The sequence below is a fragment of the Tupaia chinensis genome, unplaced genomic scaffold (genome assembly GCF_000334495.1).
Source record: "Tupaia chinensis unplaced genomic scaffold, TupChi_1.0 Scaffold000453_1, whole genome shotgun sequence".
NCBI classification, from domain to species: Eukaryota; Metazoa; Chordata; class Mammalia; order Scandentia; family Tupaiidae; genus Tupaia; species Tupaia belangeri.
Window position 1 is genome coordinate 505,721 of NW_006159960.1, and position 23,355 is coordinate 529,075.

At 38.1% G+C, this 23,355-nt stretch overlaps 1 protein-coding gene across 2 annotated transcripts in view; it reads right to left on the minus strand.

Moving 5' to 3' along the window:
* Nucleotides 1–23,355, minus strand: part of DENND1B (DENN domain containing 1B) — a 244,903-nt gene that overhangs the window by 19,660 nt on the left and 201,888 nt on the right. For both annotated transcript variants that reach the window (XM_027774545.1, XM_027774546.1), the window contains 5 exons: nucleotides 18,843–18,933; nucleotides 14,963–15,003; nucleotides 13,909–13,977; nucleotides 8,293–8,349; nucleotides 7,357–7,464 (listed from right to left, as the gene is read on the minus strand). In XM_027774545.1, coding sequence (XP_027630346.1) covers nucleotides 7,357–7,464; nucleotides 8,293–8,349; nucleotides 13,909–13,977; nucleotides 14,963–15,003; nucleotides 18,843–18,933 — 366 coding nt within the window. The remainder of the gene's footprint in view (nucleotides 1–7,356; nucleotides 7,465–8,292; nucleotides 8,350–13,908; nucleotides 13,978–14,962; nucleotides 15,004–18,842; nucleotides 18,934–23,355) is intronic.

Consider the following 23,355-nt stretch of genomic DNA (forward strand, 5'->3'; position numbering starts at 1 on the left):
TGCCATATGGTAGGCATTTCCCAGATGTCACCTGAAGTGCCTACACCATGCTAGGAAATGACATGGCTTGTTACTTCACAAGCCGTACTTGAGGAGGCCAGTCCATAACCTACTGGTTAAGGATACCTGAATCCCACATGGCCAACCACTGCTGGAATTCCTGGTCTGGTCACTTGAAAAACACACTGTATACCCCAAATCCAGATATGATGAAGAAACAGAGGAGAGGGGATTGCGGGATGACTACACTCCTTTGGAGAGAGCTTTCTCCCCCTCCATCTCTGTCTCTAGTGAGAACACCCCTTTTCTGGCAATATGAAAAGGAAAAAAAAAAAAAAGGAAAGAAAGAAAGGCTTAGGGATGTTCTGTTTTATTTCATGCTAAATGCCAGGACCTTTTTTGAGTCACAGTCTGCAGGGCTACACACTCGGGCAGGTGTCCAACAGCCCCCCTCCCACAGCTCCCCACAGCACAGGCCCAACAGCAGCCAGTAAGGGTCCATGTTATGAACTGGCCTGTCTTCTTCCCCAGTCCTACTGCACTACGTAATACCAGGAGGTCTTCGGGTGCCTTTCTTAACCTCACTGTTCACATGTTTCTAAATTTGAAAAATGGGAGCAACAGGTCTCATTCTGATTGGATTGCTGGGAGTTCTAACTCGATCTTCTGACAAACATACCGTCTCGCTGTTCTCAAGACACCGTCTTTCCCAATTTTTTCAGCTTCTCTAGTGAAATCTTTCTAGCTTCGCCATGAAGTTGTTCATAAGATTATAATTTTCTAAAAATGGGGGCTTGGCAAACGGTAGTAAGAACATGAAAATTAGCTAGATCGCCAAATCCCAAAGGTCTCTACAGAATCTTGCTTTCATGTAATTAAATTCACCCTACGGCAAATCTTGCAAGAGAGAGGACCCAGCGCGTGGCTCTTCTAGGTGCACGACAGAGTCTAGTTCTCGCATGGGGACGCGATCTGGTTCCAGGTCAGTGAGCCCCACAGGAGGAAGAAACGAGTGTGTTTAAGTTTACTTCTGTCTCTAGCTCTCTTTATCTTTCTAAGTGACTCGATGGCTAGGAGATGAGGCTGTCTTTGTGATAGGTATTAACGAGCACGGACATTCCAAATAATGGAGACTGCACAGAAGAAACGGAATAAAGAAAAGTCCATTTCTGTCTCCTAAAATATGGATCCTTTACTAGAATGTTCACCCACGGACACTGAATCATCTATAGGTCTGCAACACCCCCGCCGTTTCCTGGTATTACTGTGTAACTCCTGAATAACTCAGAAAAGCCAAACAACACAACTTCGTGCATTTTTGAATCGCGTAGCCGTCTCTTCTCTTCCTTCTGGTTATTGAGAGAGGATGGGCCTTTCATAGCACCTCGTGACACTTATTTTCTCTCAGTCTTTAATCTTACCTAATTTAAATACATTTCAGTCTTCTATGATTATTTGTCAGATATCAAATTATTTTTGGAACTAAGGAGGATATAAATGAATAAACATTAGTGTCTGTGATACTGTTTAGTCTAGATTTTGCCTTTAGCCACAGTTATTCTCCTGGTAATACTTATTTCATTAAAAATCTTTTCCCTTTCCTTTTTTTACCAGAGGGGATATGCACTTTCTAGAGAGTGGGCGTGGTCGCTTCACAGTCCGTTTCTCCATGCCGCTTCCTGTCAGTATTTTGAGAACAAACACATGTGCATGCCTGGTGCTTTGCAAGTTGCCAGTCCAGGACTCCAACCACGGTCACCCATGTGGGATCCACCTCCAGGACTCCAACCACGGTCACCCATACGGGATCCACCTCCCAACACACTGTTCAACCACTGTGCTACGGGACTGGCCCTTCTTGAAAATCTTAGTATGTTCAGATCTTAATATTACTACATTTGGAGAGTTAGGGTTAAGAGAATTTACTGATTTGGTAATCATCACAAAATAATCTTCTCAGGGACCAGCAAACAGCATAATGGTTACTTTGCTGGACTTCCACATAGTTGACCACAATTTGAATCCCGGACCTGGCGACTTAGAACTCACACCGAGCATGTGTGTGCACATGGCCAAAATCCTGAGAGGAGAATAGAGGAGGAGGGGTTGTAACAAGGCCAACCCTACTTGGGGTGATTTCTTGCTTTCTCTCTCTCTGTCTCTCTGTGTCTCTCTGGGAAGTATATTTGCCCTATAGCAAAAATCTCTCTAAAAAAGGTAAATAAATAAAATAATCTTCTCAGGGGCCAGCAGCAGGTGTCACAGTTATATCACTGGACTCTTGCAGTCCCAGACGTGGTGGCTTGAAACTCATACCAGGTGTGTGTGCATGTGTGCCCAAGGTCCTGGGAGGAGAATAGAAAGAGGGGATTGTGGCATGGCCATCCCTCCTGGGGAGTGATTTCTCACTTTCTCTCTCATTGTCTCTGTCTCTCTCTGGCAAGTGCATGTACCCTAAGTCAAAAAACCTCTACAACAAATATTTAAAATAAAAATAATCTTTTCATAACTGTAGCATCAATTTTCTGTCTCTTCCATAATATACTAGGTCATACTCTGATCAACTCACTCAGACCAGACCATCTCCAAAAAAGGTTACCAAGGAAACTTCTGCGATTTCAGAGTACAAGGAAAAGGCTATAGACCATGACCCAGCTCTCTCGATTTCTTTGTTCAATGTGCACAGTGTCCCCTGAGATTATATTTTGTTCCTACGTGTGCCTCGACCCTCCTGTGAAAACTAAGCTAACGGCAGCCCACGAGGGTAAGCTGACCTTAAAATGATCTGCTTCCCATTTATAGTACAAGGAACCACACTCCAGGAGCTTGACGACATAGACTTAGTTTTGTTTGGATTTTGCAAAGATGACTTTGGCAAATAGTGTTCTAAGGCAATCAGAAATAATATACGTCCTATGAGGTGTTATCACCATCCTTAAATCCCTCCTCTGAGAGCCGCTCTCCCTTCCTCCTACACATACCCCTATGCACTGGGATGTGCCCTCTCTCCCTTTCTCCTTTCTGGGTCTTTGGTAACAAGTGCTCTCTCTGTTTCTCTAGCTAGAGTTTACAGAGCCAAGAGCGAGGCCTGTTCCTGGTTCTTTGCCCCTCGACCCAGATCTTGCAAGATGGGTAGAGAAAATAGAGAAAGTGTTTCCAGAAACAGATCTTGCAAGAGGGGTAGAGAAAATAGAGAAAGTGTTTCCAGAAATGCACAAATAAACAAACATGCAAAGAGAAAAAACAGGCTAGGTGTGTGTGTGTCAGGGGGCATCATGAGGGAGGGGATGAGAAAGGGGGAGAAAGAGGAAAGAGAAGGCAGAGAGACAGGAGGGGAATGGGGGGAGCTGATATTCCTCCTCCAACGGTTTTTCTCAGTGCCTCATTTCCATCACACCAGAGGCCTACACGTGCCCCTGTGCCCTGGGATGCTCTAAGGAACACCTGTACCCTTATGATAAATGTCCTAATATTGTCATATCATGTCTGTGTAAGCTTGCTAACATTACAGAATTTAAAAAGTAATTCAAACTAACCATTGGAAGACAATTTCAATTTCAATGTACCACGCTCTCTTCTATAAATAAGCTGCTGCTACGAATTGGCTACCATCACAGAGCAGTTTAACTATAAACTCATGGAAGCAGAACTAAAATTCTAAGAAAGCATAGATTCCAGGGGCTTGGGAGAAAAATGAATAGTAGATAAGCAGCTGGGCCAGAGGTAGCATGGTGGTTAAGGCACCAGATTTCCACATGGCCTCCTGTGGTTCAAGTCCTGGGCCCAGTGGCTTGACAATTATGCCAGGTGCATGTCTGTGTGTATGCCTGAAATCCTAAGAGGACAATGGATTATGGCATGGCCATTCCCCCAGGAGGGTGATTTTTCACTCTCCTTCTCTCTGTCTCTGTCTCCTCTCTGACAAGTGCACATACTCCATGGCAACATCTTAAAATAAACAACAACAAAAAGGGTAGACAAGTAACAGGAAAGAATTGCCAGGGGGCCAAAAATTTAGGTATTTCTTAAGTACACATGTGAATCTAAAATGAAACAAACTTCAAATACAAGAAAACTTTACATTAGAATAAATGCTTTTAGGTTACAAATAATCAGACATGTGAACTCTTAAACCATTAATTGCTAAAATTCATAAGTTCATACAGATATATATATACCTATTTATATAATGGGATGCATGCATAGAAACATATACCTAGTATATATATGTTTTATACACACACACACACACACACACACACACAAAGAATGCTATTTAGACACTACCAACATTTGTATTATAATTCTAAACATATTGTTCATTTAACAAATTTTTATATACTAAGTAGGAAAATCATGTTAGAATTCTTAGGACCAGCAGTTGGCACAATGGCTATGTTGCTGGACTCCCATGTAGTCGATTGCAGTTCGAATCCTAGACCCAGTGGCTTAAATTCACGCCAGGCACATGTGCATGTGTGAAAGCCCCAAAATGCTCACTAATGAATGCGTATAGCTCGATCAATGATACTACAGTGAGTGACGGCCTTGATGGTGCAGTGTGAGCACACAATGAAAGCAGCTATTACCCTGTAGATTTTCTGAAACTTAATACCATTTATCGGTGCATACAGAGTGAAGGGTACAGTTCAGAACACCATGCTGCATACTGGAAATTTGCTAGGAGAGTAGTTTTAGGTGCTCTTACATAAAAGGTAACTGTGGTGATGAATATGCTAATTTGTTTGAGTGTATTAATCATATCCCTGGGTACTTGGGAACTTCGGAAAGCTCACGTAAAATGGAATAAAGGTACAAAATTATTTTGATGCAAAAAAAAATTGAAATCTGAGCATTTTCTTAAGTTATTTCTTTTATGCTTGGTAAGAAAGCGAGAGAGAGAGAGAGAAGCACCCTCGACAGACTCTCACCACACCATGATCCCTCCCGGGGCCCTCTAGCTTGTCAGGGTCTTGGGCATGCACACACTTCATGTGCTTTCAAGCCATCCTGAGGATCCAAACCCAAGGGCAGCTGTGTGGTTTCCAGCACTGTGGTGCTGTTGCTGCAGACTGCACCACATGGCTGGGCCACATGGCTTATTCATAACGCATGTTTTTCCAATAACTTTTTGAAGACTTCTTGTATATGTACATCAAAATATCATGTTGGTACACCTTAAACAAATATAATTAGAGGGGGTCGACAGGTGGCATGTGTGAATAAAGGTGCTGGATTCTCACATGGTTGACCATGGTGTGAGTCCCAGACCTGGTGGCTCACTTTCTCGCTTTCCCTTTCTCTCTCTCTCTATCTCTCTCTGGTCAAGTTAAAAAAAATACTAATAACAAAAGGAATTAAATAGAGAAATAATTCTTAAAAAAAACATACATAATTAGAAAAGGAAATGTGTATAGGAATTAGCAGGAAAAAAACAACAGAAATCAGTAATACGTTTTATCAATAAATTATCATAGAAATGCTGTGATCGGTTAGAGGACAGTAAAATGAACAATTAAAATATGAGAAGCTGATAATATTCTCTTAATTTAAAACTTGCACTTAGGAGATATCTTTCTCCAATATAAATGTTTTCTTTTCATCTTAAAGAAATCTATAGGTAACAAAGATCTCATATTTTTTCACAAAAAATTCATTCATAATAGCAACGATAACCTAAATGTTCCAATAGTAATAGAGTAACCATTCCACAAACGCTTTTAAGATATAAAGACTTGAGAACAGACAAGAACTGAACATGGCAGTAATGGGAGAAAACCCAGAAAAATCAATAGTAAATCCATTATTAGTTTACAAGTTAATAGATGTTCTCCAGTTCACGGCAGTGACCAGAAAAGGTTTCCACACTTGTGGAATAATTATTTCATTGAAGGGTGAGTGTTAGGTCATACAATCAACATTCACTAACCACATCTATGGCAATTAAGTAATTCTAACATACAGAAATATCAACTTAGCAAAGGGGTAAATTGGAGGGGAAGCACTTAGTATATTCTCTGATATCGTAGAATTTTGTTTGCTGTTGTTGTTGTTTTCTGTGTACCTGATACCTAGAAAGGTAGCGGGCACATGGCAGGTGCTAAATGACTGAATGAATGGATCTTCTTCACAAAGACCTAGGGTTTTAGTACAGTTTCACTTGCCCTTTCCCATTCTTAAAGACTGCTATGGCTTAAATGTTTTCCCCCCCAAAATGTATGTAACTGTGTTAGGAGGAGGAACCTTAAAGAAGTCTTAAGCTATGAGGTCCCCCTTGATGGGTAGAATTGATACCACTGCAAAAGTTAGACCCCTTTGTTCTCTCCTGCCCTCTGCCTTCTGCTATGGAATGACATAGCAGAAAGGTCTTGGCCAGGAGCTACTGCCCTGATAGGAGATGTCCCAGCCTCCAGAATTGTGAGAAATGAATTTCTGCTCTTTATAAATTACCCAACCTCAGGTATTCTGATACAGCAGCACAAAAACTATGGCAAAGACCACGCAGAAGCACTTGAAGGCTATCTTAGTCCTGTAGAGCTTAGCTTTCCAGGAAAGTTAACTGAGGACCACAGATGGATTTTTGTCTTCCTCTGCCACTAACCAATTGTGAGACTTAAGCTGAGTAATGTGGCCATTCCAGCTATTGGCTGTCTCATCGGTAAACCCTGGCAACTGTAATAAACAAAGCTCTGCAGACATCCTGATTCTATATTCCGGTAACTAACTATAATTCACCCAAGAATTTTTTATAAAGCTTGCTATGTAGGGCCACTTGAAAAGTCATTTGGTGTATACATACCTTCTTGGTTAAAACTTTCGGAACCATGCTTATAATACAAAATCAAAAACACATATAGCTATGATTCTGAATACTACCACTCAAGACAGTATTTTAAGCAGCATCAGGCTACAAGCCAAGCTTTTAAATATTTATAGCAAGTCAAAGATCTGACTTTAGGAAAAGGCAGCCGTATCCTAACTCATGTTCTCATTTCTGTAGGCTATTTGAACAATCCAGGTATGAGTTGCACACTGTTTTTGTAGTGAAGGATTTCCTGTTCCTTATCAAGCTATTTTCACTCTATGGTAACCACACCTTTCAATGTTCTCCTCCCTCACTGGACTAGGAGCTCTAAGAGGACCTGTCTCAATAAAGCATGAAGAGACTGATACCTAGCTTTCATTCTCACCCCCTGGGACCCTGCCCAGATTCCACCTGTTCCTCTCTTTGGCCAATACTGCAGGTTTTCTCATCATACAATAAAAAAATGAATGAGTCCAGAACCGTTCCTAAGTAACTCAATGGAATAGTATAGTTTTAGAACACTGAGGCTCAAAAGGGATAAATAACCTTACCTGGGCAAGTTTATGCCTTTCTAGGTCTCCGCCCTTTTCATTGTGTGATGTGTAAACTGGTGTATATTGTACAGAGCCAGAACAGCTTCCGTAATCTTCCTCATTTTCCTACAAATAAAAGCAAAGATGGTTATTTTTAAATACTCCTTTTGTTACTAAAGTTATTTGGTCACTAGATAAAGTATCTGATGCACATGAAAATAACAAAACACACTTCAGCTACAAGTTTAAATAAGAAGAAAATGAATTTTTCTATAACGTGAACTAATCATTTCCCAAATAATCTCTATTATGAATAATTATTTAAATAAACTTTACGTGAAGATAATTTGCTCTCCATCACTACACTGGAAGTTTTAAATAGTATGTTTTCTCCAAAGGTCAAAATTCAAAACATATCAAGTGATTGTAATATCTGCAAAGATATAATATGTAATCAAACCAAACAGACATAAATATCCATGTACCTGCCATATTCATAAATTCAAATACAAATCTTAGGACATCTTTTTTAATAAGCTAACAACCTTCTTCAATTTAAAGAAACTATTACACGAAAGATTCTATAAAACCAAGTGTGCGCATTCCTGGCTTAATTCTACACCAAAAGTCTTTTAAGAATATTCTCAGCGTGAAGCAAGACTTCAATTGTGATATCAAGGCAATCAGCTTTATGAAAACACACATCCTGTTAGAGCATCTTTGAAGAGCTCCATAGCTCTGTGATAAAATATGCAAACAATAAAGAGATTATTCCGTGGATGCATATAAGGATGGCAGATCACTGCCCGAGGGCTTGTTATGAAAAATACATTCTTGAACAAAGGGCTAAGCATATTTCATAAGTCATTAACAACACAGATCTCAGGTGATTTGTAAAGTGTAAGCTTCAAACTAACCCAAGAATCACGGTAACAGGGAGAGACTAGGACACACCTTGTGTTTGAGTTTACTCTTCACTTCCTTTAGTCCCAGCTTTGCGTGATTTTTTGCCTAGAAAACAATAAGGAAAGCATCTTGCTCAGCATGGTTCTATTGCACTTAAAGACCTGACTATACAAGAGCGCATTCATGAACACTGGGAACTACTCATATTATTGAGAAAAAGAACAGATGATAATCTAAAACTCTACTTTTCGGGATACTGTACCACCTACAATTTTATTACACCTAAATCCATTGGTGAAAACGTGATCACTCTCTATTTGTCTACAAATACTGTGCAAAGGCCAACATTTTGCTTACTTTGCTTCCTAAGCTATAACAAACACAAAGCACATCAATTTGACATTGGGGAAGGAGAGGACAAGCTCCATCATAGCAGCAAGTTATCTGACACAATAGTTGAGCTTTAAGAAATTCAGGTAACTTGGGGCCAGCAGGTGGTTTGGTGGTTAAGGCACTGGGCTCCCACATGGCTTACCATGGTTTGAGTCCTGGACCTGGTAGCTAGCTTTCTCACTTTTTCTGTCTCTCTCTCTGGTCACATTAAAAAAGTAATAATAATAAATAAAATTACTCTTTTAAAAACAAAGAAACTCAGGTAACTTTATAAAGCTTTTACTTTCATTTTTAAATTTTGATTCTTTATTCACATTTAATTGTTGTACATCAGTTTACAAAGCTTTTAAAGAGTGCTTTTATAAACAGACATGGATTGTTTCATTAGCAAAGTCATCTAAATGTTATGACTATTTAATCCATAGTTTTTCTGGCGAAAATGAAGTCATTTGACAGTTTAAAGGATATCCTCCTGTGTCACCAGGAATCTGGCCCCAGCATGTGAGTCTGTCAGGTCTTGCTGTGACTCCTGCAGCCTAAAACTTAACTGAAGACCACGGGGGGCCTTTGGAAGTCCTCAGCCTTTGTTCCACTGGTAATTCACACTCACAGTGGCCAGAGGGACAGAAGAGAGAAAAGGAATTCACGTTTATTAATTTTCTGTGTTTCCTAAATACTGGGCTGTGTGCTGGGAGCTCAAAGTGCACTCTCTCTGACATCACAACGGCACACACCCCTCAGCAGACAAGATGGTGGGCGTGGGGCTCGGTGGGCGTGGGGCTCAGTGGGCGTGGGGCTCGGGTGCCAACCCCATTGCTCTCACACGCACCTACCGAGCCATCCTGTTTCCCCAAGCTGCTTCTAAGAAGAGTCAATAAACATCTTTCCCAGCCTTCGAGGAGAAAGATCTTATCTTTCAGTTTTGCCTCATGTTCAATAAAGAAATAATTGTTTATTTCAACACCTTTAGTTCAGTTCAAGACTTTCCTTGAGCATTTACTCTATGCCAGATAACTGTGGTGGCCACTTGAGATAGTAACAGGAAAGTAAGTAAAAAATAATCTGAAAAGCTGCTATTACTAAATTATATCCCATAGTTCTTTAAAACTAATAAAGCATTTTCTCACTCATTACTTTATTTATAAAACCACTGAATCTATTTAAAAGGCCTAAATTAATCTTTATGTTACCATTAGTTAATAATGTATTATTACCAAGGGAAAAGAAAAGCTTCTGCTCCCATCTCACGGGACTTGTACCCATCTCTGCTCAGCTCACACCAGGACTTTAGTTCACCTGAACATCCTCATCACACTAATCTTTTCAGAGGCCCCTTAGAATACAGAGCTGAGTCTAGTGTCAACCTCTTCCACGGTTCTTTGAATCATCTAAACATCTGTTTGCTTTACCACCTCCTTTGACCTCTTTCAGGCTACCTGAAAGGTGAAACACAGGTTTTCTCTATCCTTTCCAACTTGCCAAGCTGAAAATTAACTACATAAGTATTTTCTGCAGAAATGCACTAAGCCGTGGCTTTTACTAATGACTTAAAATGCAAAGACCTAACAAGAAAGATGACTTAGAAAACGCTTCAGCCAAATTAAATACGCACTTCACTCTGCTGTTATTCTTCATTTATAAGAGTGTGTGTGTGTGTGTGTGTGTGTGTGCGTGTGTGTGTGTGAACACTAGTTCTTTATGCCCTCTGTAAGTATGGGAAAACATAAGCATTTAAAGCATAGATAAAAGTCTAAGTGTAGGAAAAATGTGATACATACAAAATCATTGTATACATTGTAATAATATATTAAGTACTTTGTAGTATGTTCAAAGCATGGAGCAAAGTGATAGGAAGTAAGGGTATAAAAATAAACACAGGGGCATTATGTGTCTTACTGCACTCGACCTACTCTCTGCTCCCCAACGAGGAGTACCAGGCCGAGCTCATGACAGATACTCCAGTCACCTGCTAAATAGCGAAACAGAAGCAGAAACATGGCTCCCTTTCTTGAAAAGTTTCCCAACCATAGACAGTCAAGGTAAATAAATTCTATTATACCCACACGAGAGAAGTTGGGAGTTTTGTTCACAGCAATTTGTGGCTTAAAATGGAATTTTGGCAGAAAGATTCAGAACATGAGCAGTCTGAAAAGACCAGTTTTAGGAATAACTAATGAAGGTCATAAAATGACTTACATACCTGTCCCAAACCTTTTGATTCATGTCTGACATGATCGCAAGATAAATGATAAAAGTGATTAAGTGTATTCTAAAGACCTTAACTTGACTGAAATTTAGTTAGGGAGAAATCTTCCAATGAGCAGATTTTTTTAAATTACTCAATTAAGTTTAATTAGTTAGTTGATTAATTTAAATTTGACCAAAGAGGGACAGGGTGAGAGAGAACAAAAGAGACTGAAAGTAAGGAACCAAGCCACCAGGTCCGAGACTCAAACTGTGGTCAGCCATGTGGGAGTCAGTGCCCTTACCACCATACCATCTGCCAGCCCCCAGAAAGGAGCAGAACTTTTAATTTGAAACAAATGTATTCCCTGAAGAGAAAGGTTCAAAATAAAGTACTGATTAGAGGGACAAACTTTTCAATAAGGAATGAAGTTTTCAACATGTTTTCTTTATCGACGTGCCTTTATATAAAATACAAGTAAAACTGAGAAAACACACATTAGACAAAACAACTTCTCTAAACCCGGAGAAAACTTATAAGTGCTCATTACAGAAATTAGAAGAGATTCTGACTGTGAAACCTTTTTTAGAATCTTAAATGAATATGAGAAACAGGCTCAACATCAGTTTTGTTTTTATATGTGCTATAGAAGCAGCTGTGTGCTATTTCATTGTGGGGAGAAAAAAATCTCCTCAAAATCAACCCACCAGAGAAAGTGATCTACCCAGAGGGTTTCTTAGCAATGCTCTGGAACAGCCAAACAAAAGGCAGAGACTAAGATTTCTAAGCAGAATGATTACCTCCTTCAATTTCTGCTTTATGATGAGGCTTTGAACAGCTTAGGATTTTGGTATCATTTTTTTTTTTTTGAGAGGTTTTTGCTATAAGGCGCATGCGCTCGCCAGAGAGAGAGAGAGAGAGAGAGAGAGAGAGAGAGAAAGCGAGAAATCACCCCCCAGGGGGGATGGTCACGCCACAATCCCTTCTCCTCCATTCTCCTATCGGGATCTTTGGCACGCACGCACACGCGCCAGGCGTGAGTTCTAAGCCACTGGGTCCCGGACGCGAACCACGGTCGACTAAGTGGGAATCCAGCAACATAGCCATTACGCTAACTGCTGGTTTCCGGTATCGTATTTTTTAATCAACTCTTATTATAAAGTGTAATCTTTGAATTACATTTTTTAAGCAGAGAGAGTGGCTACATTTTATCACAACAGTAACCAAAAAATGAACATAAATCCTAAACTTTTATTAGAATATATGATTTTATTACTAATTCAATCATATCATTTTTTAAAATTTAGTTTAATAATTAAATTTAATAAAATTTTATTTATTTATTTTAACTTGCTAAAGGACATATGTGGTCACCAGAAAGACAGAGACAGAAAGACTGAGAATGAGAAGGCAAGCCACCAGGTCCAGGATGTGAACCACTGTCGGGCATGTGGGGAGTCCAGCGCCTCGACCACCTCACCACCTGCTGGCCCCATCATTTCATTTTTCAGAAAGCAGTGGAAGAAAAATTCCTACAAAATAAAAACTACAGTTTTAGAAGAACAGAATGATTTTACATACGTGTGTATATACAAGTACCTGCCTAACACTGACCGACTAACTTCCCTCTCCAAAAGCTGCCGGTGCAGTGTTAGACATCAACATGCAGACAGGACACCCGCTGAAACAGAGGGTCCTGCAGGAACTTGGTGTGGGGTTAGGGCTGTTTTTATTTTTGTTTGTTTTGTTTTTTTTTCAGGGAAACGAACGCCTGAACTAAGTCCTATGGGATGAAACGGTGTTTACCAGGTGAATTATTGGCAAAAATGGAGGTCCCACGTAGTGGGAATGACTTGATCAGGAACTAAAAGGCAGAAGAGAATATCTTGCATTCATGAAATGAGTAGTAGCTAAGGATCTTCAGTGACATGAAAGATGCAGAAGGTGGGAGGACATGGAACACGACATAGAAGCGGCCAGGTCCTAAAAGAGCTTAGTGGTCCTAACAATGAGATTTTTATCTTACTATTTATTTACTGTTGTTGCTATTGCTGTAATTTTAATAAGCCACAAAGACTGAAGAACTTTAATTACAGAAAGTCAATACACCTTTAAGGAACAGATCTTGCTATTTTATTCTACTTAAGCCTTAAGTATACGATGAAAATTTAAAATATGCTATTAATTAAAAGTCTGATTTCATAAAATGGCATTTCCTCATGGACTGTTTCATGAATTGCTACACAAGCCTCCTGATAGTTTAGAAATAACATGAAGAACCGTTTCTAGAGTACATCCTCTATGTGATGATATAACTGTAAAAGCTGAATTTACTTTGGTCAATATTAACTTTAAATCTTTTCTTTCCCCTAAAATTTACTTAAAAGAAAAATAAAAAAATATTCTGAATTTACATGTCTATCATTTAGGAAAATGTTGCATAATTTTATCAACGGAATTATGTTTAACTACCAGAGGATATATGTGCTCCCCAGAGAGACAGAGAGAGAGAGACCAAGAGAGAGGGAAAGGGAGAAAGAGATTCCCAAAGGGGCGTGGTCATGCCATAATCCCTTCTCCTCCATTTCTCCATTCAGTCAGGATCTGCTACACACACACACACACACACACACACACACCACACACACACACACACACACACAACACACACACACACCACACCACACACACACATACACAACACACATACACACACACACCACACAAACACACACACACACACCACACAAACACACACACACACACCACACAAACACACACACACACACCACACAAACACACACACACACACCACACAAACACACACACACACACCACACAAACACACACACACACACCACACAAACACACACACACACACCACACAAACACACACACACACACCACACAAACACACACACACACACCACACAAACACACACACACACACACACACACATTGTTTTTCAAGCCTGAGGGTCTGAGATGTGAACCATGGTTGATCATGTTGGATCCAGCCCTCTTACCTACTAGGCTACAGGGCCAGGTCTACCAATAAAATTGTTAAATTTTAAAAGAAAACTTACAAATTTATATGCTGTGCGTACAGCGGGAGTTGCTTTGGTCATTGCTGTATTGAACAGAGCACCTCCTTTCTGTGAAATAAAACAGAAACATATTTCCAAAATCTTTTGGCCAAACTGTCTTAAAAAATGACACATTAGTGGTAAAGAAAATAGTTTTATTCCCAAGTTAAACAAAAACCTATACAATTATTTTACATTTAGTGTTTTCTAGTTAGTCTATATCATAATTTCAACCAAAAATTTCAACACTATCTTCTTTCATTTGGGTGATGCATCATTTAAAACTCATTTCATCTTTTAAGTTTAGGCAGACTTAAGCAATATGACCAGTAGTATGTACATATTTAAAGCTTAGTAAAAGAAGAAATACAGTATTTATTAACTATTTTACATTAGGCAATAAAGTCTCAATCTCTGGAAGAGAGTTTTATATTTTAAAATTCATATTAATAAGATTACATTACCAGAGATTATAAAATTCCCATCAAATTTAACTATTCCACTTAATTCTTTGTTCTGGAATTTAGTATAAGATTACAATACAATCTCAGTCTTTGTTTTTTGTGTTTTTTTGAGATATTTTGCTATAGGAGTATGCACTCTACAGAGAGTGAGAGAGAGAAAAAGACAGAAAGCTAGAAATCACCCCCCAAGCGGGATGGCCATGCCACAGTCCTGTCACCTCCATTCTCCTCTCAGAACTTTGGGCATGCACACACACGCACTCGGTGTGAGCTTCAAGCCACTGGGTCGGAGCCTTGAACCGCGGCTGGCTATGTGGGAGACCGGTGAGGTAACCACCATGCCATCTGCTGGCCCCAAAATCTCACTTTTCAAATGAGCCATTTACCTCTGGACAAAAACTTTCTATTTTAAAATTACCTTATGAATATCAACAAACTATAAAGCATAAAGTAAGAATATTTATAATGTGTGATGCTAAGTGACCATTTCAAACAGTGCAAATAAATAAATATAAACAACATGTTTTATTGAACATTTCTTCATACACATGTGAGTGAAAAAAGAAGAAATGTAAAAGGGTCATTATTACCTTGACTGTGTGTACCCACTGTTGATAGGTCCTAGGGTTCCCTGAAATATAAGAAAATTAGATGCCAAAAATATCTAGAAATGCAAAGAACCTTGGGGGCACAAAAAGATTCTTCTACAGTTAAGTACTAACATGAAGTAACAGCTAATTGTACGTCATGCAAGTAAACTGTAGTCTTAGTTCTAAAAGTATCCTCTAGCCATAAATCTGTAAATATGAATTACCGAAGGAAACATGAACTAAATGCAGTTTTTAGATGAGAGTCTCACAGTTACTAGAAAATCCAAAAGCTGAGAAGAGCAGTTCTAATAAAATCTAGTAATCAACATAGTCTATTGTAAATATGATACTTTAACAGTAAGATGGGCTCTGAAGACCAAAAGATACATAAAACTAATCTAGTCTTTCATACAACCGATTTCAGTTAGATTTCAACTACTTTCTTGTCTGTTTAAATGATTACTCCTAAATTACAAGAATGAAAAGTCACCCTAAAAAGTCCAGGCCTGGGCTGGCCCTGCAGCCTGGTGGTTAGGGAAGTCCTTAAGAAAAAGCACACAGCTATAGGATAGGGAACTGTGGGACCACTGAAGTAGATTCCTGTTACCAGTTTTAAAGGTTAATTGTCTCTTTAAATTATGAGTTAAGGTTATTATTTCTATAAAAATGATGAGACAAACACATTAGTCTTTGGTAATGTTTAAAAAGGGCTCTTTTTCATCCTAAAAATTAATTGGAATTAAAAAAAACCTCTTAGAATCCTTATTTTAAAATCACTGGATTATGGCAATAATAAGCATTATTAAAGACTTACTGTTGTTCTTGTTAAGTAATTGGTTTTCACACACCCTAGGACAAAACATTTTTCTCACTTCTGCCAAGATTTTCATTTCAAAAGTATTTGTTTCAATTCCAGCTTTGTAATTATTTATAAAAATATACAAATTGGCTTACATTATTCAGTAAGGCCAGAAAAATGACACTAGAAACTAATAATAATTACTTACTACCTCTTTAAATTTCTTTAATAGCCTAGTCAGTAAAGAAAAAAAGAAATAAATAAAAGACTAATCAGAGAGCACCAGGAAGTTAGTGAAAACACAAGTGCTGAGGAATATCACACACATACATAAAATCAGTCTGAAGCTAATTCTCCTTTTCAAAGTTTAGATAATCCAATATGAATTTAAGAGCTAGTTTTATTTTAAGTGAAAATAAACACCCTTGGTCCCCCAACATTCGTTAGCTGGTTCTTTACAGACCAACATCTCTCCTTCCCTAACTGCATCTGTTGTTCTACTGATGTGCTCTTTTATTACATTTTAATCTCCATGGTTGCTCATCCCTTTACATATTTCCTGATATGCTTATTATTTTCCTTTTCTGTTAAGGTTGAATTCCTGCAAAGCTTGTGTCAAAATAATCAGAGATAAACTGACTATCTTTAACAGAATCTTTAAAAAGTATTCAGGGAAGATAGAAAATGTGCTTTTACTCACTTAATAAAAAAGGCTTAGTAGTATTTTTGTTTCCTGAATGTTTTCTCATTAAGAAGATTTGTTATTATAAAAAGCAATATATTATAGTATTAAAGCAAGAGCTCGAAGCCAGATAAACACACGTGAAGTTCGCAACCTGGCTGCTACTAGCTGTGTGACCTTCGGCAAATCAGTGAGTTCAATGCCCGAAGGAAAAGGGGCTTCATCAAAGTACCTGTTCAGGTGTTGTGGGGATTAAATGAGATAATATCGTTCAAGGTCTCAGGAGAGTTTCTATCACACAATAATAAATGTGAACAGTTATTATAGTTATACTACTACTATGAAAATATAACACAGGCCAGGTTATTTCTTCAAGGAGCAGGTCAACATTAATACAAAAACATATTCTTCTTCCTCAGAAGAATAGCTTTGATGCATGTGCATGTATGCACACACACACACATGAAGATGTCCAAAGTAAGTAGGTATCTCTTAATTAGTAGTTTTAAAAGCATTGCTAATTTTTATTAATTTTTCATCCTTTTATCTCAAATTCTAGTAGATGTTGACTTATTTTCTTCTAAGAACAATCTTATATAGCTCTAAAATACCCTACAATGCAACAGTCAAAAAATAACACTTGACAGGCATATTTTTTTAAAGGTACTTTCCAGATGGACTTGCTTAAATTAGTATTTGTTAAATGAGGCTTTCCATTTGGATATTAGCTCCATCATATTAACATAAGAGTTTAAAGCCTTTTTCATTTTAATAAAGAATAAAGCAGTTGGCATTACATTGTACCCAAAATGCAGCAATCTCTAAGTCAGATGCAAACTGGAGATCACGTTCCCTATTCTTTTTTAAACAATAAGAACTTCAATAAAAAATTTTTAGCAATCACCCCCTACCAGAAAAGCCACTTTATTACTGAAGTACCTGGACCAGTGGTGAAGAATACAGAATTTAACTGTACCAAAGGATCGTAGTTCCACCCCATTACTGTCACAAGATGTCATCTTCAATTCTACAAAAGCTACCAGCCCCACAGGTCATAAAGATAATGAGACAGCAGTTATGTAAATACTGAGAAGCCGCCTCAAGCAATTTGTCCATGAGCTGACAATATTTTGCTTGTCTTAGTTGAAAAGTAAAAGAGCCATATTTTAACACAAAAGTTCCATTGAAGTTAAATTTTTACCCATGAGCTGAGGAAAGCGAGCAGCGAGTGATTCCACATTCAGCTTACTTGCTGAGTCAAGGAAACTAACTTTTTCCCCAAGCTACATGTTTTCAACAAAACGTGGCCCTTATATCACAACAGAGGTCTACAGCTGATAGTTTTATTTGTACCTTCTTTAACAAACAAATTCCCTCAATGGTTTCTATATTTTTAAGATGTGAAAATAAATCTTATTTAAGAAATAAAATTAAATTTTATGAAATTCGCAGATGAGCACTCTTTTTTTTTTTTTTTGGTCTTTTCAAGGTTTCGGTCTCAATTCTAGTAATTATTGGGTCATCAGAAAAGTCATGAGGTATTTTTCTGTTTTCCTATGCAAAAATGCATCATGACTTCTCTGACAACCCAATATTTGGTTACATGTAGACTAAAAACTGTTTCTTCAAAGTAAGCCTAGAAAGAGATAGAAAAAATTTCCTGTTTTAACAGTTCATAAATGAACATATCGAGCACCTAGGAAAGTGCCCAGTATACAGTCAACACTCAGTAAATACAACTGAGTGAATTAACAGGACATATATTAGGACAGAAATAGGACTGTATATTACAATAACTGTAACCAAGTATCAGCTCATAGATCATTAATTGACAACATAATTACAACCTTGTTTAAATATTTACATTTGAAGAATTAATTATATTCATGAAAGGGCAAACTGAAAACTTTTCTAAAGCTGTAGTGGTCTGCAAAGTGAAAAAAGGTAAAGATGTCTAAGAAATACGTTTACTTAAAAATGAGCTGTGGTGTTCAAACCTTTCCTTTTGGGATTATATTACAATCTATCATTTCAGTCATAATCTAGTTCTTAAATGTATCGTCACCATCACTAGTAGTTTTCTAGTACAGAATTCTACTATTCAGGAGGAGAGGCTGGAAGATGCAAACTAACTGAATTTCTATGCTATTTCCAGTAATATTAAGAGATTATCCAAACCAATAGCTACCCACTCATGAAAACCATCTAAATGCCTTGACTAAAGGGAATTAGGCCAAATAAGTTAAACCACAGCTCTTGCAAAATGAAAAATAAAATCAGACATTCTACCTATACACAAAATATTTAACTATCGATGAAAAGGGTTATATTAGACACAAGTGCAAAAATGAAGATAACTATTATTCAGAAAATCGATCATTGGAATAACTTGTGGTTACCTCCACAAAAGCCACCTGAAGTGATCTCCTCTTCAAATATATCAGAGAAACCTCTTCCTGCATTGAGTTTTGCCAGCCGGCCATCAATAAACTGAAATTTAAAAGTGTCAAATATGTTAATTTTCCATTAATTTCCTAAGATCGAATTTTTACTTAACATCCATCCAAAACATGAACAGCAGACTCTCTCATACAAATTACACACACACAAATTCTCCAATGAAAAGAGCGAGTGTTCAGTAAATAGTAGCTAAATAGTTAACCCATAAACATACGGTGCAAATTAAACGTTAACAAGAGCCCGCGCAGTGGCAGAGACCGCGGGCTCTCAACAGGTTGCTCAAGCACAGTCTCTTCAGAGGGGTTTGCACAAAGGTCCTGCTGCCTTGCCAAACCTTTAGCCCATGGGGCGTGTCCTTCACCTGTTTCACGGGACTGTGGCAAACTTTAAATTAGATTGGCCTAGGTGATGTGCTTAGCATGGTCTCTGACACGGTAAACATCCAGGAAATGTCAGACATTACTATTTTTGAAAGTAAATCAACTTCATCCTGTAAAATAAACACTTCTTATCTGAACTATAATGTCCTAAAACATAACAGAGCCCCAGATAATTCTAACTACTTAATAATAAAATATTCTTATAATTCCTGATACATGTATTGACTGAATGATCACAAATATAATTATTAATTTAAATACAGTAAAAATAATAAACACATACTGACTTGGCATACAAAAGGCTTTATTTATTTATTTATTTATTTATTTTTTAGAGAGATTTTTGCAATAGGGTATGTGCACTTGCCAGAAAGACAGAGACAGACAGAAAATGAGAAATCACCACCCCCTCCAGGGGGGGCAGGCCATGCCATAATCCCTTCTCCATTATCCTCTCGGGATCTTGGACTGCATGCACACCACATCCAGTGTGAGTTTTAAGTCGCTAGGTCTGGGACTTGAACTGCGGTCAACTACAAGGGAATCCAGCAACGTAATCATTATGCCATCTGCTGGTACCCAAAAGATGATTTTAAACAGTGTATCTTGATGTTTTGGAAGATGAGATTGGAGTGGAAAATGGGCGCTATCAAAAGTACCTGCAGATTCTTTTCAAAATGCAGATACCTGGGCAAATACCTGCTGTTATCTGTTCTGCCCATTCCTGCCTGTTCCAACACACACAGTACTTCAGAATCCTTGCTAATCAATATTGTATCTGAAAAGTATTCCCATGTATTTTTATATGACCAACCCAAGGTGGAAAACCAGCTTGTTGGCTTGCGTGCGTGCTCTCTCTCTCATGCACAACTATGCATTATAAATCAAATATATTATATATCTACGTATGTATGTATGACTAGCACTTGTTTACTTTTTATTTTGTGGATTTGTGCATCTGGAATTTGATGTGTTGAGGTTATTTCACTCACACAGAAGGTGAAGAATCATTAAGGCCCCCTTCCAGAAGAAGCAGGGGGCAATATAAGGAAGACTGACATGCTTTCTGCAGGGTAGAAATGAGGATTAATACAAAATGTTTATTTCATCCTAAAGTTATCCTTGACCATAGTCATTTACCCTGGAAATTTTAAACTTAACTAAATCACAGTGACATAGCTTAACTTTCTGAAAATATTCTACCCCTGCCCTCATTTTCCATTTGAATGGTTAATGGACAAAACTAACTGAGAGCAGTTATCACGACTGATAGGGCAATACAATATTCCTTGGACAACAATCAAGATAATCAAAGGAAGTTATTAAAGTTATACTTCTAGACTTGGAGATGAAAATCCCTTATAAACCCAAGTTAGGAAAGATCAATAGATTTCTGTTCAAAATGTGGTTTACCCATCTTTTCATTACCATAATATAAAATGCCTTTAACCGAAAATGTCATAAAATTTTTTAAGAATTATTTTATTTAACTTTATTTATTTATATACCTATTTAAATTTGACTAGAGAGGGACAGAAAGAGAGAGATGGGGAAAGTGAGAAAGCAAGCTGCCAGGTTCGAGACTTGAACTGCAGCCAGCCATGTGGGAATCCAGCACTCTTAACTATCACACCACCTGGTGGCCTTAAAATGTAGTAAGATGGATTTAAATAAACATAATCTAATAGTCTTAATTTTTTTGCTTGTTTGTTTTTTCAGAGTGAGATTTTTGCTATAGGGCATGTACACTCTCCTGAGAGACAGAACATGAGAAATCATCCCCCAGGGGAGATGGCCACACCGCAATCCCCTCTCCTCTATACACCTCTCCAAATCTTGGGCACGCACACACATAACACCTGGCATGAGTTTCAAGCCGACGGGTCCAGGACTTGAACTCCAGTCGACTATGTGGGAGTCCAGTGATATAACCATTGCACCATCTGCTGGTCCCAAGTCTTAGATTTTTAAGAACAGAAACTGCTTTCACAGAACTTAAAATTCTTTCAGGAGAGGGACCGCAGAGTCCTCATTCCTACATCCTCATCTCCTTGGCGTGCAACAGGCTTCCTGCCATAGAAAAGCACATGGAGCATGGGTGGTAAAAGGCCTGCCTCACGTCTGTCACTCCGTAGCTTTGTAGTTTTGGGCAGCTTAGCATTTCTGTGGCTCTATTTCCCCTTCTGTAAAACAGAATAATAATAAATACTTATGTGGTTCTGTACGAGCTTATTTAAAAATATGAAGTGCCTATGTTGTTTATGCAGAATAAATGCTAAATAATAAAGTACAGTCCCTATCATTACCTTTCTTTTCTTTCCTTTTTATTTATTTATTTGAGAAAGATTTTTTTGCCATCGAACATGTACACTAGTTGGAGAGAGAGACAGAAAGTGAGAAATCGCACCCATAGTGGGGATGACCACGTCACAATCTCTTCTCTTCCATTCTCCTCCTGGGATTTCGGCCACGTGCATACACACACACCTGGCATGAGTGTCAAGCTGCAGGGTCTGTCCAGGACTCAAACTGTGGTCAGCAGCGAGGGATCAAGCACCTTAAATCACTACACCACCTACTGTCCCCTACTGTCACCTTTCTATCTCTGTCTAACCATGAGTGTACGATGGGAAGGACAGTCTCTTTCTCATGTATGCATCTCTAATACCTGGCAAAATACTGGGCAATTTGAACTCAATAAATACTGCTCAAAGACTGAAGTATGTCGAAATGATGCTAAACATCATACACTTTATTTGATTTTAAAGTTAAAAAATTATAATGTATAAAGCCAATCCATTTTATCTTGAGATCAAAGCTAACAATATATGTTAGTATCTTTACTACAAATAAAGGGTTAATTTGAAAATAAGATGGCTTAAAATGCAAGCAAAATTTGACCTATACACATTTTCAACACAGCATTATAAATCAAATTAAAGTGATCTAATTTGACAGGCTAAGTATCATTTTTAAGAAAAAGAAGGTGAAAGCAAAATGATAAATTTTAAAGTAATACATTACTGACAAGTAGAACAAACTTACACATCCTTTTAAAGGACTTAATTTGCTCTAAAAGATTAAGACTACAAGACTTTTTAAAAGGTTTGCATTTTTGTGTTTACTGAAAATAATCCATCCATTTTAGTAAATGAGTGGAATAGTTCAAGTATAAAAAGAGATAAATCCCAAAACTATTTACTGATTATGTGTTTTTGAACATGAGTAACTACTCTGTGTTACGAGTGATCTGAGCCAATGGAAATTAATCACTTGGTAAAACGCCACGTGTTATCACTGACTTTGTAAACAACACTGTCAGCGACAACCCGACGCTCACCAATGTCCACGCTGAATGAAGATGTGCTTAAAATAAGAGGTCGGGTTTGCGAACATACACACATACATTATATATACATGTACGCAAATACATGTACCCAGGAATAACTGAGAAGTGGCGTTAGTAGCAAGCATGCTGAACATAACATTCCCACAAAACCCTTTTTCTATTTTTTAATTCAATAACCGCCTTTTTCTCCCTCAAGTAGAGTTAGTTCATAGGCACAGCATTCTAATAATTATGGAGCATTTCATAGTAAGTAAAAGTGATAAGAACATTTTAACTACTGCTACATAAAATAATTTTGAACTAAAAAATCAAACAAACAGACAAAAAACCACCATTATCTCTGTTGGGAAGCTACAATTCTATGACATGCCTGACAGGCAGTCTGATTAACAGTTACCTACATCCTTCGGCACACATGGATCTGTAGGAAACTGGGATACATGCGTTTTGGGGACAATTAGCTTATTCTCAAAGTAATAAGTAACAGGTGGCATGATGGTTAAGATGCTGGACTCCCACAAGCCCCAGCCCCAGCAGCCTGAAATCACACTGGGCTCACGTATGTGTGTGCGTGATCAAAATCCCAATAGGAAAATGGAGGAAAAGGGATTGTGGTATCGTCATCCCCTTCGCTCCCAGGGGGTGAGGTTTTACTTTCCCTATCTCTGTGTCTCTCTCCAGTGAGCATACACACCCTATGGCAGAAGTCTAAGAAAAAGAAAA